Below are 19,325 nucleotides of genomic sequence, written 5' to 3'. Positions count from 1 at the left end.
TCTAACCTGGCCTAAATGATCAACATTGAATTTATTTATTTATTTATTTATGAAGGAAAAAGATGAATCCTCACAGGAACCAAAGAATTGGGACACAAGAAATAAAGTAGAACAGTCTGGTTTTATTACCATATGTAATCAAGAGCTTTTATTTCCCATTGTCTTCTCATTTCTTTCTTTATCTTTCTTGTTTTCTCTCTCTCTCTTTTCTTTTTTTTTTCCTTTTTCTTTTTTTTCTTTTTTTTTTCTTTTTTTTTACAACATACATTAAGTTGTGAATCAGATGTTAGGGGGATGTGGAAATGTAGGGAAACTGGTGACATCACGATACTCTACAACTTTACAACAAATGAGAGTCTGAATTTGTTGCATCTACCAGTGTATAGCAAGGGTGGAAAGCAAAGGCACACATAGGTTTATGAACCCCTCAAAACAAGGGGTGGAAGGGAACCGGTGACGGGGAAGGACAAGCAGAGAAGACCCGCTGAGTACCAAATGAGAATTTCAAGGTCAAGCTGGTAGCGGACAAGATGTATATTACAAAGGCAGGCTGCTGTACAAGCTGCTGCTGTGATTATTCACTTCTGCATTTTGACAGGACGCTTTGCTGAGTCATAGCAATGGGGCCTGTGCATTTGGTACTCAGGGGGTTTGGAGCTTGGTGAGAGAGTTGTGAGTGGGTTCTCTTCAAAAATGACCTTGCTACCTACAGTTTTCAAAGTTTTTTTTTGTTGTTTGTTTGTTTGTTTTTATTAAAACAACACCATTGCTTTGGATACAGATCTATCTACTCCAGTCTGCATAGTTCACTAAGGGTGAACAAAATTATTTCATAAAAGAAGCCATGATGAAATGAAAGAACATGCAAGCACCCTTGTTACACACTTTGGTCTAGACCATCCAGACTTTATATATACCATCTATAAGCTAATGGACTTAAAATCTGTCTTTTCAGTCATTCAGAAACAAAACCAAAACCCTGAAAAACAAATGGAAGTATAAAATTTTAAAAAACAAATTGAAACAGAAACAACCACCTTACTCAAACATACTGTTCAGTAGATATATATATATATATAAAAAGCTTAGAAGCGATCCCCATCGTTTGTCTACAGTATGTTGACACAGTTATTGTAACAGATTAAAAACACATCTACATTTTTGCATAAACTGAAAGACTGGAAAGGAACTTACACACCTGCGCGCACACACACACGCACACACCTGTGTGCACGCACACTCCCACACTAGCTACATGCACAGTCACACAAAAGAAACAAAGAAAAAAAAATACATTTTTTTTCCCCAGAGGAGTATATGCAGCATCCTTCTGGAGCAGCAGGTAGCTGCAGCAGGAGCCTGCCTGCCTGTCCTAGCTCCGTGTGCCCTGCGTGCTGCGGGACGTGTGGCTGGGTGTGCTGCGGGGCTTGGCACCACTCGCTGGTGCCTGTCCCCAGCCAGGCAACACGCCAGCCCCAGGGGACAAGGTTGTTTGTGGCTTCTCTGCTGCCCAGGGAGAATGATCACTGTAGACGGGGCGCGGGAGGCAGGGAAGGGCGGCACGGTGCCTTTGGGGCAGCACAGCCGGAGGGTGGTTTTGGGAGAGGACTTGGCACAGCTGAAAGTGGGATTGACCCGGAGGGTTCGGCACTGGCCTGGTATCTTGAGGGACATGAGGTTGTGCCAACAGCCACTACATTCTTCTTCGAATGTCTTTGCTCTGATTCTTGAGAGGGCTTAGAGGAGGAAGGACCAATAAATATTTGCATTACTCCAAGGAGAAAAAGAAAAAGGTTTTACATACTACAGCTCACAATTATACACAACTGAGGGTGTAAGGCACAAATTTACATGTGGAAGAAAACAGGCTATTCACAGATATATTCCCACGAAAAACCCGTGTGATAAGACCATAATTTATGCATGGTAACAGCCGGCATATTAACTAGTTCACACTGTTTGAGGATGTTGTTTGCCGTCTCACATGCAAGGTGAAATGAGATGGCACATCACAAGCTGGTGCCTTCACAGAAAGTATTAGCTACTGACAAAGCCATGTTGATAGCAATGGTGCACAAATGTGCGGCTTTTAAGAGTTTCTCTTGCAGTTGCGTTAGAAGTTATGAACTTGTGGTATTTGTTTGTTGCTGTCTTAGGTCAGAGGCCCAGCCGGCTAATTAGCTGAGAGACTTAAATAGATATCCCCGTTTTTTTTTTTGTTTTGTTTTGTTTTGTTTTGTTTTTTTCAGCTAATCAGACAGTCCAGGCACAAAGTTCAGAATTCCAGCTCCAACTTATTTAACTCAGTGGATTTATTGGAAAAATAAAAGAGTTTTAATTACTCCAGTTAATAGGTTTCACGTTAAATAGGTATAACTTTCAAGGTACTTCTCTGAAGAGCTGCTCACAGGATGATATGCAGAAGTCATTTCCTTAGGAAAAATGAAAGTTGAACAATAAATAAGAGGAGTTACTTTCGTTAACAGTCACATGTTATTCATTAAAAGAGAAGGGTAGCAGAAATCTATGACATAGTTTGCCCAGCATGGCATTTAACTGCTGTAACCAAATGGCTGTAACACTGGTGGGCATTTCACAGTACCTGCACTTAGTAAACTTCTGCCATTGTTAAGTCAGAGTTAGCTTTATCAATGCATTCTTTTTTATTTATTTTTTTTATTTTTTTTTAATATTTTTTTTTCTTTTGTTTTTGTAATTATGGGTTTTGCTTTTCAGAGCACTCTTTCCCAGTTCAGGAATGCACTGTGCAGTTGGGAGGGTGAAATGTCACGGTCATCTTTCACCTGTGTGCTTTTGGCTCAATGTTTGTGATGGAGAGTTAGTCTTTTGAACAAAGAACCAGAGGGCTGTGGGGGTGAGTCCTGCAGTCGCAAACCTTCGACCATGGGTCATATGGCTCGGGTTAAAAAAATATTCCACTTTTCCCAGAGAGCAGAATCAACACATCCTCAGCTTGCAACAACCATCTTCTCAGAGGAGCAGTTGCAGAACACTGGCTTTCAAGGGCAACCTCTGCTTAATTGCTGTTCTACCCCCCACCCCACTGTGATTATGTACATGCATCATTGGGCTTCATGGATGTGGAGAGTGGAGCAAAAGAAGGTTTGGGAGGTACGTCTGGCTTTAGCGAGGGCGTGCGTTTCAGCCCCGACCTCGTCAGAGAGTTGTACGCGGTGAGACTCGGCTGTCGAGATACAGTCACGGCCTGTGCCTGCGCGGCGTGGACCTGTATGGAGTCTACTCGCTGCGGAGCAGGCGGTGGGTTGTCACCCCTGCCGAAGCTCTGATTTCGGGAGAGGTGGGACGAGTTAGAGGAGTTGGTGTTGTTTCTTTTGAGAGTTGACGCTTGGTGACTTCTTGTGAGCGAGTTTGTTGGGTAGTTCCTCTTGTAGTCCACGCTGTAGGCAGAGGAATGCATTTCCAGCCGCTTGCTCAGGCCACTCTGGGACAGCGAGGTGCTTGGGGGCCCAAGGGAGGCTTCCCTCTGGGGCACCTTTGGCGGCATGCTGTCGAGACTCTCCACCAGGTTAACCCCGTGGCTGGGGCTTTTGCTGCTGAGGTGATCCTTGATGGTTTTGTACTCAAGGGTAGCATTCTGGTCCTCCACAGACATCTGAGCCCCATCGCTCATTTTTGGCTGGTCGACGTACTCATGCTGGTAGCCTTGCTGGGAAATGGGCAGGACCACAACGCTAGGGATGTGGCTAGGAGAAGCCCTGAGCGGCAGGTCGGTTGGGATCACGGGAGAGGCCATTGGAGGGATATCTTTTGTGCAGGCATTGATGAGGTTCTGGTTTCTTTCCCATTCCCTGCTGCCACGGCTTGGCTTCCTCTTCTGTTGCAGGGTTGGGGTAGACTCAGGGGTTGGCAGGGCAGCTAAGTCCAGGTGGTGCTGGTCAGCCTTGATTAGCATCTTGGCAGTGCTGCCTGGGGTCGCCAGCTTGCCATTGTGCATCAGGGGCGTGAGGATAGCTTCAGGCTTTGGCTCCTTGGACTGAGCATCTCCGAAGAGGCCGCTGAGCTTGGTAACGCTGCTCATGGAGCCGCGGCGGGAGTGGGTCAGCTCCTTCTCCTTCCTCTGCACAACAGCCACGTCTCTGCGGCGGTGGTCGCAGATGCAGTACACTATGATTCCCGAAAAGACGGCCCCCATGACAAAAGCAAGAATTACTGCAATGGCCAGCAGGGTAACTGGCACCAGCTGATCGTGACCCTTCAGGTAACTCTCCCGAATCACTCCTGAAATAAACAGCATACATTAGTTAAGTAAACCAAGGATAGGGAAAAGCCACTTATCATTAACTACTTCATTCAAAGGTACTCCTTGGGAGGTTTGTTTGTGTACTTCAAGGTGATTTTTGATCAGCTTGCCCAAATTTAGAGGCATACTGTCCTTGCCAGCTACATCTTACATACACAGCCTTGTGCTCTCAGTACAGCTTTCAGATCTGGAGCTGAACACTATGAAGATCATGGAGGGAGAGAGAATTCACTTGCAGGGCAGTTAAAATCAGTTTGAAATCCATGCCCTGGGCAAATTCACACTGACTTTGAGAGGTCAGAGCTATTACTTTTCTTCGTCTGACATACTGCTCATTCCTCCCCTCCCTCTATCCCATCTCTCCTCAGCTAATGACATCTTACTTTTATTACTGTATATTGTTCAGACTGAAAATCCTGTAAAAGGAAGAGAGGAGAGAGAAGCTCTGCAAATATCAGAGAAGTGCATCCCATGTTGTTTAAGGCTTGTCATTCTGTTATCTTTGTCATGTGTTTTAAAAGTCACTGTCACATGCCTGAGCTTCAGGAGGATGCTTAAATAACCATGAAAGACAGAGCACAGTGTGGAAATGTACTGAGCCTTGCAGAGGATTGTCCTTGCTCTTCCAATTTTTAAAGCTCTCTCTTGTTCTGGACACATGAATAGGCTGACCTCTGCAGTGAAGCTTATCCTTTTTCAGCTGAAAGCTCTGACTTTGAGGGCCTCATTTGGTGGCTCTGTGCTGTGGTCTGAGATTAGTGTCAAATCTTACTTGGCCCTCCAAACACTCCCTGTCAGAGAGGGCATCTTTGGCAGAGTGTGTCTCCTCAGTCTGAAGTCCCTCACACAGCATTAATCAATACTCTGAATTTCTAAAGAAAGGAACTTTTTCCTGACATAGTTGGGCATCAAGCCAACAGCACTAATGAAACACAAGCGCAGAGGCTCTATTTTTTTTTTTTTCCATTTCTGGTTTTGTTCTTAATGCTTAACAAGGCACAGCCACTGCCTGACAAGGAGCTGAAGGAACGTCTCTCCCACCTCTTTCTCCAGAGAGCATCCAAATGCCAGGGCATTAAAAGCTCCACATGCTCTAAGGAAATATAAGCCACATCCTTATTACAGGAGAGACAGCAAGACAGGAAGAAAAGTACCTCCAACGCTCTCCTGGGGCCTTGTGAAGATACAAAACTTTCATGTCATAAATCACCTTCTCCTTTAGAATAATGTCTATTTGTGTATTTGGCAGACAAGGTATTTGTGGCCCAGAATTAGAACCAAATGCAAAATACTCCTCAGCAAACTATGTTAAAAGAGTACTGAAAAGTTGCCATTATCTCACAGAAACCTTTGATAAGTGTTCTGGGTAGATACAGTATTGCTTCCACAGCATGTATTTTCTGTCCCCATTTAATTACAGTGTTTAGTTGGACAAGGGATATTTGCTTACAAGATAGGAACTTTATATTTAAAAGCAAAACAGCTCTTGAAATCATAAGCTTCTGCTGGTGACATCACAGCTGTTTGCCATGGAAATTACCATGCTGTGACAAACAGAGGGTTGTGATTTCATGAGGAGAATAAGGAGCAAGGGCACATGATCCCTTAGGAAACTTAAGAGTCTGCATTCATATAAATGTCTTCACAAGTAGGGGGAGGAAAGAAGACCTCAGGAAACAATGTCTAAGTAAAAACAATCTTCAAATCAAATGTTTCACAGAACCCTCTTTCAAAGCCCAGAAGTTTTTATTAGGTAGACTTTTCTACTCTTTGTCAAGAACACCTAACAGAAGGTGGTAGTGCCTAGCCTTTAAATTCACACACAAGACTGCTGTATGTAGATCAGAAGCATGATCTGGTGGCCACAGCATCATCAATAGGAACTCCACTTCACTGCAAAGGTGACAGTCTTCTATGAACCCTACACCTGCCAATATTTACTTGCTAGTACTGTCATAATTTTCAGACCAAATTTTTTCACACTTGTAAAACTGCCTGTGGTCATTAGCTGGAAAATCAAAAGTGGGAAGTCTTGAATGGGTGGAAAGGATGGTCATGGAAGTGTTAATGTCTATCAAGAAATGCATTGCTAGGCAAGATATTAAGGAAAACTTCAACTTAAAATGCCTGATTTCAGGGACACCTTCCACTGAAAAACTTCTCAGAGAAATGCTCCTTTGAGTGCTGAAGTCTTGTGTTTTTTTCACAAAAAAGACTCAAAATCCCAGCTCAACTAAGCATCTACAATCGTTAAGCCTGTCTGTGTCTGGAAGCAGAAGCCATGCATAACCCGAGAGGAAGGGACAGGACTTTTCACAGAATTACAGACTGGTTTGGGTTGGAACGGACCTTAAAGATCATCTAATTCCAACCCCCACCCCCCGCCATGGGCAGGGACGCCTCCCACTAGACCAGGTTGCTCAGACTAGACTTTTCCTAGTTTATGCATTTCTAGCACTTTAACTGTCATTTGCAGTTGTGGCACAGAGGCAGAAAACAGAAGCCTTGTCTTCAGCTTTCCCTGTCTGGTTCTGTAGAAGGACTTGAACCCAGGTGACACAAGGTATGAGAAGCTTTTCCCCACATGTGAGGAAAAAAGAAACTAACTAATCACTGGGACAGAGATTTCTCTCACATGTTATACCTCTTTCCAGTAAGGCGTTGCAGCAGATAAACCAGTTTGCTCTGGGGAAGCTTACTTGCTCTGTGTGGAGCCTGGTATAACAATGATAGATGGATGGGTGCTCCATGCCTGGCACTTCCTGATGGCTACGTGAGGCTGCTCTCCTCACTCAGCCTTCTGCTTCAGGCTATTCTATGACTGACAGCTGTAAAACAGAAACCTGCATCCCTGCATACAAAAGCAGCATGAAATCTTGCCATCGGTTTTACATTACCAATGGATATGGACTCATTACAACTCACGTTACAAAATTACCACACATTTCAAACTGAGTGACCATGTGTACTCAAGAAAAGTATAGCTGAAATGCTGCAGGTCGCACTGCAGGTGTTTTATGAGCAGAGATTTATGAGGGCCTTAGAACAGTTCTGATTTTAGATAGTTCCTCCTGAGCTCAAACCTTCCTGAAGTTTGTTAGGTTTCCTAGACTAGAGTGAAAAGATATTTAACTTTAGTGGCTTTGCCCTAGGCAGGTGGATCTTCTCTGGACACAATCTCAGGTCAATGAGGTAATTTAGTTTTTATGATGGATCACATCCAAGTGTCTTATGTAAGTAATCCCAACAACTTTAACCTAAATAAAATGATTAGGATTGGCAAGATTTGACCTGCATTAATGATTATGAAACAGATACAATTAAGTAATGAATAAGTATGAGGAATGTTCAGCATCCTGCTATCAAGACCACGGGGAGAGAAATCTAATATGAAATAGGCTACTGCAGTTGTCAATCAACATCTCAAGCCCCTAGCATCAGTAGCAACTGCCTTCACAGAATGGGATGAATAGGCAAGTGTGTGATCCCAGTGATGGGCCCAGAATGTGCCAGTCTGAAAGCAAACAGTGTTTGTGCCACTTTATATACTTCATTGTGTGTGGTTTTACACATCCTGTGGTTCTTAAAGAACTGTTCACAAGGCTCAGTTTGGCATCATTCATTAGCACACATTATTGAAAGGATTAAAATAAATGAAGAAAATAGTTGAAAAAACATAGGGTCTACATTTTTGTAAGTCAGATAAAATATTTCAACCACCAGCTTTGAGGAAATGTCTGTTACTGAAAAGTCTGATAACTGTATGTTACCTGACATTCTTGACACTGTGTACTGGAAAATTGACTAAGCTGGCTGCATAAAATACTATGGGAACAGACTGTAAAATATGATAGATATAAATACTGTTATATTAGTTTCATCATATATTTAATAATAAAAAAAAATCTGTACAAAATACTATTACCTTGCACTTTTAAAATATTCTCTCTAGCACTTTCTTGTTTGCAGTACATTCTTTCCAGATATGAAAATGCACTGTTTATTTCATTTATTAGTTTGGAATCACAGAATCACAGAATCACAGAATTTCTAGGTTGGAAGAGACCTCAAGATCATCGAGTCCAACCTCTGACCTAACGCTACAGTCCCCACTAAACCATATCCCTAAGCTCTACATCTAAACGTCTTTTGCTAACATTATAATTTACTGATTTGGATCTTTTTTTCACTTGATCCAGCAAATACTTCCTAATATCACCATATTGTAAAACAGTGGGTCAGTGTTAGCAGCTGAGAGAAAAGTAATGTGTTCCTTTTTCATAGAAATCATTAGCTAACCTTGACTGTGCCCTGAGAAGTCTCCCTTCCTTCCTAGCATTGCTTGGCTTTATACACTGCAGAGTTCTGAAATCTGTCATTTTCTGCTCGCTTCTACTGACATAGTATTTATCCATACTCTTGTTTGTTTTCTGTAGCACCTGAAGACATATCATCGTAGATAGAAACCAGCTACTCTATTAACAGCTACTCTATTACCTGTACTAACACTATATTTGGGAAAGTTCTGGTGGTAAAATAGCAGTAAAACTCAAACAGCTTCAAAGACATAGATGAGGTTAAATATTTGCAACCTCAAGGATCAGGCTTTACATGTAATGCCACAAACATGCTGCACTTATCTGTCTCCCTGAAGTCTTCCACTGAAGACAAACTCTGTTCCTTGTGAATCACAACTGGGCTTATGAGTGCAGAGCCTTCATATGCATGATGTACTATTATTTCTGTCTTCTAAAAGGGCCAGGCTAGTGACCTGATATTCTCCACTTTCCATGGCTATTGTGATTCTTACAGACAACCTGATCCTTCCTGCTCCACTAGCTTTCTGTAATTTCACCCCATGTCCTTTTGTTTGTATCATCTAACATTAACATTAATTTTTCTGAGAATATACAGTATACTGTAATGTGTTGTATAATCTGGAACACAAAAAATCACCTCTTCTTGCTCATCTAATGAAAGAGGAGACCTGATATATAAGTCACTACTTCTTCCAGCAGAGCTTATAGATAAGATATGGCTGACTGGTTGGTTAAGAGGACACTAAGAAAAATGTTTCCGAACATCCAAAGTGTTCCAGTTCTGAAATGAGTTAGTGCTTGCATAAATCATATGACTAGAATATTGATCTAACTTGTTCCCCAAAAGGTAGCTGGGGAAAAAGCAAGGAGACATACATTTTATGACAATAATAGAAATAATTTTTCTAAAGTTCTGGAAAAAGTGAGAAACAAACTTTTTGAATGCCTCTTGGTGAAAATAAGAGAGAAAAGATCAGATGTGATGTAATGACCTAGATATATGGAACAGTAGATAGGAAGTAGGAAAGAGATGGGGCTTCTTCTCATCAGCTAACAAAAGTATTTAAGGGTTAAGGCTTCACCTGAACACCTGTTAAAAAGCAGTACAACAAGATGTGCACAGTGCTGAAAGTGTTACCACATGGAAACCCTGATGACACTATTCTCTGCATGTTCTGGTTGTTCTAATTCTAACAGAAAGAAAAAGAAAAAGAAAAAGAAAAAGAAAAAGAAAAAGAAAAAGAAAAAGAAAAAGAAAAAGAAAAAGAAAAAGAAAAAGAAAAAGAAAAAGAAAAAGAAAAAGAAAAAGAAAAAGAAAAACAAACAAACCCACCAAATTCTGAGGGCAGAATCAGGATCATGTAAACAAAGGAACAGAGTTCAACATCCTAAAGAATATACGGCATGAGTATAACAGAATAGGAATAATGAATGCCAGTATGGTAAGTTTGAATAAGGAGGACAAATAATGAAAGATACAGAGATTGAAGCATTTACAATTTTTCCTGCTTCACTTTTAAGCAAGAATCCACACTCTGGTCTCTGATCAGAAATGTAACAAATTCAGGCAATGTGGTGCTGACCAGAACAGAGAAAAGAGATACAAAAATTCAGATCATGTGTATGTTTTCAAATTGTGTAATGGAATTGGCCAAAGCAGTCTCTAGACTCTGTGCAGGTTCTTGGATGATGCTGAAGGAACTATGAGTAGCAGGAGCTCTGGAAAAGGGCAACCATTTTACCTGTCTTTGGGATGGGCCAAAAGGAGAACCTAGCAGACGACAGACCTGACAGTCCAATTTTTAGAATGGGAATGACAGTAGAACGAATGATTGAACTACCAATGTTATAATCATTCTAAGGATAATACAGTCATTATATACATATAAACTGAAGCAAATTTGCCAAGAATAAATTATATTAAACTAGCTAAACTTCCTTCCTTGACAGGATAAATGATTTACTTTTTATGGAGAAACATTAAGTATGATACATTTTGACTCATTTTGTCACAAGCAAATAAAAGTGATCTAACACCTGCTGAAAAGCCGCACTTGAGAAGTATTGATCAATGATCTGTTTGGAAAGAGACCTGAAGTAGATTGTCCTCCACAGGATTCCCTATTTAGACAATGGGAAGTCCAAGGAACCCTTGTTAAGCTGTGGTAAATGGTTTTCTTTCTGTGGAAGGAGGTGCAAACTTTCATAAGTATGTAATCTATGTTATGAAATTAAATGGTGGAAGTATGACAAAATAAAGAACCAAAACAGTTCCTTAGGTAAAGGTGGACTGGGTAGTAGTATAAATGCAGTGGGTCCACAAGGATTCTTACTACTCTTGGAGCACTAGTTTCCTTGTATCTGTTTTGAATGAATGTGTCTGTCTCAGGAGAAGAGCAATTCATCTGCAGAAAGGAGACTGCAAGTCCAGAGGTCTAGCAAAAGAGCTGTATCCCTTTAGCATGTGCAGCACAAACAGAAGTCTTTTCTGATGAAGGCTGATTTTCTTTCTTTCATCTGTGATCAGGGATAGAGATGGCAAAACCTCAAGATGAGTCCCACAGTCACTTTTCCTCTAAATCTGTTTCTGTCTGTGCTTCACAAACGGAAATTCCAGCTAATAACACCCACAACTGCTTGATGAACAAAAACAAACAATCCTACTTCCTAGTTTGACTAGCTTAATGTGAGGCTGCTTTAGTGATACAAGAGGCCGGATGCGGTCTGCTTTTATGACCAAGCTAAAGTCAGTGGGAATAACAGGAGCAGGGCAGAGAGCAATATCTGGTCCCGTAACTACAAGTTCCTGTGTGTGAATAACCTCATTACCTGTCATCAAAAATAATGCGTTTCTGTTTGAGTACTACAGCTAGCTGCGGTGCGGATACAAAGACACCTCTGTTCCAGATATGATTTATGGCCCTGAGAGGTGCATGCTGGACAATGAGGTGACCACATGCCATGTGCATCAAGAACACTCTGTGAGCATCACTGCAGGGAGCTTTCGTTGTCTAGTTTTCCAATATTGCCTGTGACAGATGGTAAAGTAATAACCCAAAATGGTGGCACACATGAAACTGAAAAACAGAGGTGGGAAATGAAGAATGATGTTTTGGCAGGGAAGTGGGGGAATAACTACCAAGGAATAAGGTAATATTTAAGCCTAGACCACACATTAACAGCAGTCAGGGAGTGGGTGTCTTTGTTGTCTTAAACTTTACCTCTCTAAATGGAAATCAACCCACTTCCATCTCCAACACCTACAAAATCACTTGAGACTTTCCACAGAGCAAGTCATTGTTCCACAAAGGCACAATGGTTTCGTTATTGTTGTTACTTAAGGAGAAAACCTGGCAGTTAATTTCTTTCTTCTGTGCAGGCTTTTCTGTCTGATGTATGTCTCTCTCTGCTTAGACTTGCAAGAATGCTGGTATAGGCTCATTATGAATGGAGGTTTTTACAGGCTTCAGAACATCTTTTTTAAATGCCACTGAAAAGGTTTTCAACATGTGTCTCCAGGTGTTAGAACTGTGTTTACAGGCAGTCTCATGCTGCTAAAAGACTATTTCAGCCTGGAAAATCTCTGCAGGTATTAACAAGCTTTCTTCTTCCTTTTTTTTTTTTTTTTTTTTTTTTTAACCAGACATAGGAATTAAAAAAAAAAAAAAAAAAAAGTCAGATGAAGGTAGACTGGACAGCAAAATTAAAGTGACAGCAGGTTCAGGAATGACCAGAGTTTACCATGCATTTCTGAGATCTCATCTTATTGTTTTTCTTGGAGAAATAATTTCAAAGTTTCAGAATAAACCAACCACATTATAATCCAAATGATTTGATGTTAGCCACTGTATTGGAACTGCTTTGTTGACAAAGGTAAGTAACCTCTTACTTAAAGGTAAGTACAGCCCTCCCCCTGTAAAGCTGTATTGTTGATTTGTAAAGGTCTGTAACCATAAGTTTTGAAGTTTTGCATGACTGCTGAAAAGAGCAATCCATCTCCTTATGTCTCCAATGCCTCCTCATGGCTCTTAAAGCCAGTAGCCAAAGCTAGCTCAGATATTTAGCAAACAAAAAGAGGATGCATGTGCTTGAAGAGAAGAATGAGTTTAGTAAAGAAAAAGCCTTCAGTTGCAAGAGGCACAAGGATCCTCAGAGGTACAAAGAGAAAATGTACGTCAGAACTTTGAAAAGAAAATTGACACATAACATGTCTGAACTAACATGTAACAAGCCTGAGAAGGATCTAAGCAATCAGATCAGACACAGAGTCCTCTGTCAAGGTGTTTTGGCCCATAGTCAGACCAATTTCAGAAGTAATACCTCCAGGACAGGTTCATCTATTGACCCTTAAGGGTGGTTTTACTTCTTTCAAGTGGTCCAAATTCTGTTACTTCTCCCATCTGATGAATATCTCGACACAACTCTCCATAGAAAAACGATGGTTGCAACTTTCTAGAAGAGGTGAGATCAACACATAGATCTGCTCTTAATGGGAAGATGCTGAATATTAATTCCTGCATTTCTTATGATATGTAAGTTATGCAAGAAAGGTTAAAGAAATGACTCCACCAAGTCCTTATGAGATAACATGTGAGTCTTGAAGTACCATTTTCAAACAAGTTTTCAATTATCTGTTTTTATGAGCCTGCAATCCAGTTTCTCTGCATGTCACAGCAGCCATACAAAACCTATACGATTGACATATATGTGAATTTTGACAAATTAGAAGGGATCAGGCCTTTTCTGAAAGGGATTAATATAGATGGAAATTACAAACTCTGAACTAGCAAATTAATGCCCAGATATCTCCCACCCCCACTGAAATGAAGGGCTGCCAGACTGGAAAATGACCAGAGCAGCAAGCGCTTAGAATATTTTAAGTTGCATTACTTATATGCAGTAACTCTGTTAATAAGCCAATTTATTAAGTTGTCAGGTATGAGAGGAGCTTTGAGGTACACAGCCTCCTGGATCTACAATGCAATGAGATTCACCACAGTCCAGAAAGCCAGTCCAATTTTATTTGCTGCAGTGGCTTTGCTGAAGGCCAACTCTTGCACTAGAAAGCACTTGAGAACCTTTCTCCCACTGGCAGACAACATGGAGTGACTGATCACTTTGAACTTTCCTGATTTCAGTATTTTCCTTCACCTCTCACCCTTTCCCAGTGAGCAACAATTTTTTTTTTTTTTTTTTTGATGCCAGTGTGATGGGGAATTAAGCAGAAATAGAAGGCCCCTTAAAACAGTAAACTAGGCATTTGCAATAGTTGAGACAAGATGTATAAAACCCAAATGTCAAGGAAAATTAATTCTTTTGTAGCCTGTCTCAGTAGAGGCAAGCTTTATACTGTTTTGCATCTTAAAAACACAAATTTCCTTTAAAGTCTGCTGTATTTCCTCTAATGACGTAAAAGAAGCTCAGTGCACATTCTGGGACCTTTCTACTATGCCTGGGATGAGCTTAAACATACCCAGCTGCTCTTTATTAGTTTACTTCAGGGGATCTTTCACAGCTGGGTTAAACCAGATTTACATATGTTTGGCTGAATATGCATGATTCCAGGGCTCCAGAGAAGTTGTCATAGCCTGCAAAGTGAATCTCTCATCTTCACAGTTCCCATTTCACTGCATGGAGCTCTTCTGACAGTGCAGAACAAATGGCGTTTTTTTTTTTTTTATTTTTATTTTTTTCTGGTGTGGGCATTATGTATTCTAGGCAACCCAGTGCCTTTCTGGAAGCAGTTTTTATGTACAGTGTCAAGGAAAGAGAAGCTGTCACTGAGAAATTCTGTGGCTTTCCTTTTCCTTTCTTACAGCCTGTTTTGAACTATGGCCTTTCTGCACAACAGGGAGAAGTGAAGTTTTCTGAATGTCAACAAGAGCAGCTTTGCTTAGCAGGCTGAAACTCAAAGTAGCCTTACAGAAGAATTGGGGTTAAATTTCAAACACTTTATACGACCTAGAAACAAAAATTGTTTCCTCATCAAGTCTGATCTTCTTTAAATACACAGAAAATGGAAATGATGGTTTTAAGCAGATGACTAAACACATTGCAGCTGAACTACCATAGGAGCCATCTATTAAACATCCAAGACATTTAAATAAGACTGTGCCCTATATATTCTATTCCTTGAGGTCTTTGGAAATGATTATTGAAGTTGAACAGCTAGGTGACCAAGCCATCTATGTTTACTGATGCATACTGACTGTACTTCCTAGAGATAGTCCTCCTGTCCACAGCTGGGTTGCTGGTTAGGAACATAGCTGGACCCCATGTTAGGCCTCCTCTTCTAAAGAGTGAATATGAAACCTCTTCCATCACTCATATGCCTAAAAAGTGTATTTTCTGACAGAAAGCAACACTGTGGATTAATTCTTCATTTTCTCTACACTCATGCAGGTATTTTCTTCAAGACCCGGACTTATGAATTAAAACATGCTCCCAGTCGTCGGTAAACGACCACTAGAAATATTTACAGGGTTGGGTCTGTAGACCAAAAATATTATAAAAAATTATATATGGCTGGTGTTTGGTATATGTTTTCCCTCTGTATTGTAATCCCATAGTCTCATCTGTCACTGAATACATTAGGCAACTGGGAAACTGGAGTGAGTTTGAAACACTGGCCACAACAGTAAGCAAGACAGATTTTACCTCTAGTTCTTTCTCTGTATCTCACTACTCTTCCAATATAAGTATTAGAAGCCTTGTTTCCTCTCAGTTATATTCGTTCAGATCTGCAATCCCTCCAGTAAAGCAAGCAGGGTTACTCCAGTTACATCCTGAGGCAAAAGACAGCATTTCCCTACTGGTCTTCTCATCCTGCTGCTGCTATCATCTCTCACTTCATTTTCTATCTCCAGTGCTGGCTTCTTTCATGTATTTTTCCTTTTGTCTGTCCAATTTCTCTGCATTTTTTTTTTTACTTGACTTTTAAAACCTTATTTATTTATCTATTTATTTATCTATTTATTTATCTATTTATTTATTTATACCATCTCCCCATCTTGCAGAAACCGCATGCACATCTATGCTTTAAAGCTGTAACTTCACTGACGCTTCATATTTGTGAATTTTTTAACATGTTCACTAATTATGGTGGCCAATCTGCTAAAGTGGCTTCTGTAACTTCATTTTAGGGTGCGTGGTATGACAAGTAGGTGTCTGACCTCGCTCTCAGATCGTTGCCCTGGGGCCAGCAGCAATCTTGCCAAACCAGCTTCCTCTGCAACACACTCACAGCCCATCCAGGCGACCTCTAGCCACCCAGCCACAGGCCAGGCATATTTGCTTTGTGGAACATCATCATCAGTGTGTCTGCATTACAACAACTTCCTCAACGCTCCACTTGCTTCTGCTACTGTTTCAAATCATTTTTTTATTTTTTTTTTTTAAATTTTCTGGATTTACGGTAGCATTTGTTCATTTTCTGCTCTTGATCTTTTTTAGGTCAGTATTTCCCACTGCTGCAAGCAAATCAGGGGTGCTTGCACAGCTAATTAATCAACATGAAGGTAAGTGCTAGAACAATGAACTGACTGGCTTTTCTCATTATCTGTAGGCTAGTTTTCAAGATATGTTTACTGATCTACAGATACACAAATTTCCATGTCAGAAGTTAGCATCTCTCTCTCTCTTTTTTTTTTTTTTTTTTTTTTTTTTTCCCCTGGCACTGGGACTATAACAAGTTTTATCACAATCTCTGTGATACATTTTCTCTTTCCTCCTTTCTAAACACAGTGTAGGTGAGTCCAAACCTTTCAGGGAAGCATATGTGATGTTATCGAGTTGTCTTGCCATGAGCAAGCACAGATAAACCGTATTGTCTTTTCAGGTCTTCATGCTGGGTGTCTGAAAGTACCTGCTGATAATACTAATTTGGTTCAGTGTGTGAGAACTGCACACCAAGCTACATAAATACCCCCAGGGATCACTGGGTATAGCAAATTACTTTGTCTTACTGGGTGAGTGCCTTGGGGCATTGCCTGTAGCCTGGTCATATTTAGACTAAAAGCATATAAAGTGCTGCAGGACTGTAAGACCTCTTTAAGATGCTGAATAGAGACTAGTGTTTTGCAGAGATAAAGCAGAATGTTATCTGAAAAAAAAAAAAAAAAAGAAAGAAAAAAAAAAAAAAAGAGCAGCACTCTTTATGTTCTTTATTATAAGCTGAGATTGCCCAAACCTCTGTCTGGGCAGGCTCTGTGGTGAATGCAAGAGGCTCAGTAGGGAATGCACACAGAGGAAGGGACAGAGGGCACCCCTGCTCTGTGCCCTTCTCTGAGAAGATCTGATGGGAGTCACTCAGCTGCAAACACATATGGAGAATGGTTGAACTGTTTGTTGGAGACTGTATGCTGATGGCAGAAATTAGATTTCTCCCGTGCTGACCACAGGCTCAAAGCAACTACCAACTGCCTTTTCTGCACCAAATGACAAGACCGCTTCTGCTAGCTTCTTAAAACAATGACAACAAAAAATGCTATGCAGTTTTTACATAGCTTTATGACTTACACCTCGTTTACCCTCATCAGCTAGCTAGACTGAGTTTAACTTTATAAACAGAGATAGACAGGTGCCTTGCTCTTTTTTTTTCCATAGCTTCTTGTGAAACAAATTCATTGTATTTACCAACGTGAATGACTGTTCTAGATTTTTTTTTTTTTTTCAGGATTACAACTATGTTTGCAAACAGGAACTCAGTAAAGTTTTCTGAATTTTCCAATTGAAAACAATTGGAAAATATATTCTTCTCAAAAGACTTTTGGAGTTATCTTGCTGAAGGCTTTGGTGTACTGCCATTCAGGAGGTGTTTCTATGCAGTCTTCCATTTAGTGTCTGAGTTGGTATTGTTTGTTTTAGCAATTGCAGATCTTTTGGGCTCGCTCTCTCTCTCTCTTTCTCTCTCTCTCTCAAAAAAAAAAAAAAAAAAAAAAAAAAGCTGTTTCTTTCTGTAAGAACATGATACTGAATAACAGTAGCCTTGTAAGGCTTTAAAAATGAGTCTGGTCCTCCTCCCCTTTCCCTTCTCTCTCCCCCCCTTCCCTTTTATTTTTTTTTAACAGCTGCTCTATTATTTTCTATCACAATTGTGGGTAAGATGGGATGGAGCATGAACAAGATGGAATATTATTGACTGCATGCAGCTGGTGTTATTTTTCAATTAAAAAAATTAAAATCCTTGTTGGGCATATGAAAGAACTGCCTCATTTATGCCCAGTTCTGACAATGTTATGAAGATGCACCTTCATCTGAGATTTTATTTCACAGAAAATGGAAATCTTTGGTTGTTGCTGGAAGGACTACAGTTTAATATCTGGGGCTACACATTTTGGTAGGCATGGAAGGCTGGGACTGGTCTGGAGGCTATCCACTGGGACTCACTGTTTCAGAGCATTACAGGTATTCTTCTTGGTCAACATGAAGTTGATGATAAATGTGCTGCTGGCCATTTCCAAATGTTTGCTGTATTGTACAGCTGTGCCAGAGATGCCCCTTAATGCTCCCTGAGCAACTTCTCTATAAACTGCCCTAAGCTCTTCCAATATCAATGCAGCTGTTAAAATTTACTTCAGCAGAGATTTTGACTTACTCTGATCTGCTGGGGCAGTGAGAGCTGTCAGACTATCAGCTGGATAGCTAAAGTGCTTATCAATCATACCACCAATGCTCAGTGTACACGGAGTTGTCTGTGTATTTAGCTGCCAAATGGTGACAAGTCTCTTCTGGGTATGAACAGACTGAGGTTTTTCAATAGCTTAGAACTTGGCCAGTGGAGCTATTTTTTTCCAAACAGATATGTCAGGATGCACATTTTTGATATAATGGTAAATTTGCTCTATCCCCTTAAAAACTTCTCAATAAAATGCCCGTAAGACTATTTTTATTTTATTTTATTTTATTTTATTTTATTTTATTTTATTTTATTTTATTTATTATTTTTTTTGGTAAGAAGAGAATAATAACATATTTTTTCTCTCTTCTCTTTCTTAGCTACTGGCACAAAAATCTTGGAACACATGATTAAAATCTAGAAAAAGTCATACAAATGGTAACTGGAGACCAGAGACTATGGTGTCTTGCTAAATTGCTAAGTAGCTCAAAGTAGCACTCATCTAAACACCTGGCTAAACTAAGGATATTCATAGAAAAGACTACTTTCCAAATGTGACAACATTTGTTATCCGTATTTAATGTTAAATATGATTAACATGGCAAAATCTAAATTACAACCTCTCCAGTCTTTTTTAATTAACAACATCCTGTAAACAGTACACACCAGCCCATTTTGATGTTAAAAAATATGCTTGCTTTTTGACAGTCTTAAAGAAAACTAAACAAAAAAGGAACACAGTCAGTCAGTATCCTATCCATGGAAAGAGATATAGATACTGTTCACTGAAAGGTTATCTATATGAGAAGAAATTATGTGGTGTTTTGTACAGTCATGTGATTAATAAACAGTTCACAGTCCATACATTATATTGAAAGTGCTCTGAACCAGGACTGTCAATGCTTAGGTTGTTGAAAATTTACTACAGGACATCTTACCTATTAATTAATACAATTATTGAAACTATGCACATCCTATGTAAGAAAAATGAATTATTCAAATATCTTTAACAGCATATTGACATTTTAATTATACACTGGCACTGATTTAACACCAAAAGGCACTTTAAGTCTCTTCTGGCTGTAAGATTTTCTGCTGTTAAATCCCT

The 19,325-nt window shown here is 40.1% G+C and overlaps 1 protein-coding gene across 3 annotated transcripts in view; it reads right to left on the bottom strand.

Moving 5' to 3' along the window:
• Positions 1-160: 160 nt before the first annotated feature.
• Positions 161-19,325, bottom strand: part of SEMA6A (semaphorin 6A) — a 116,100-nt gene continuing 96,935 nt past the window's right edge. For all 3 annotated transcript variants that reach the window (XM_084305514.1, XM_084305516.1, XM_084305515.1), the window contains one exon: positions 161-4,260. In XM_084305514.1, the coding sequence (XP_084161640.1) occupies positions 3,071-4,260 (1,190 nt within the window). In that variant the 3' untranslated portion in view covers positions 161-3,070. The remainder of the gene's footprint in view (positions 4,261-19,325) is intronic.

The sequence above is a fragment of the Netta rufina genome (genome assembly GCF_964035555.1).
Source record: "Netta rufina genome assembly, chromosome: Z".
NCBI classification, from domain to species: domain Eukaryota; kingdom Metazoa; phylum Chordata; class Aves; order Anseriformes; family Anatidae; genus Netta; species Netta rufina.
Note: the sequence above shows the minus strand (reverse complement) of the source record. Positions and strands in the feature narration are given on the sequence as shown.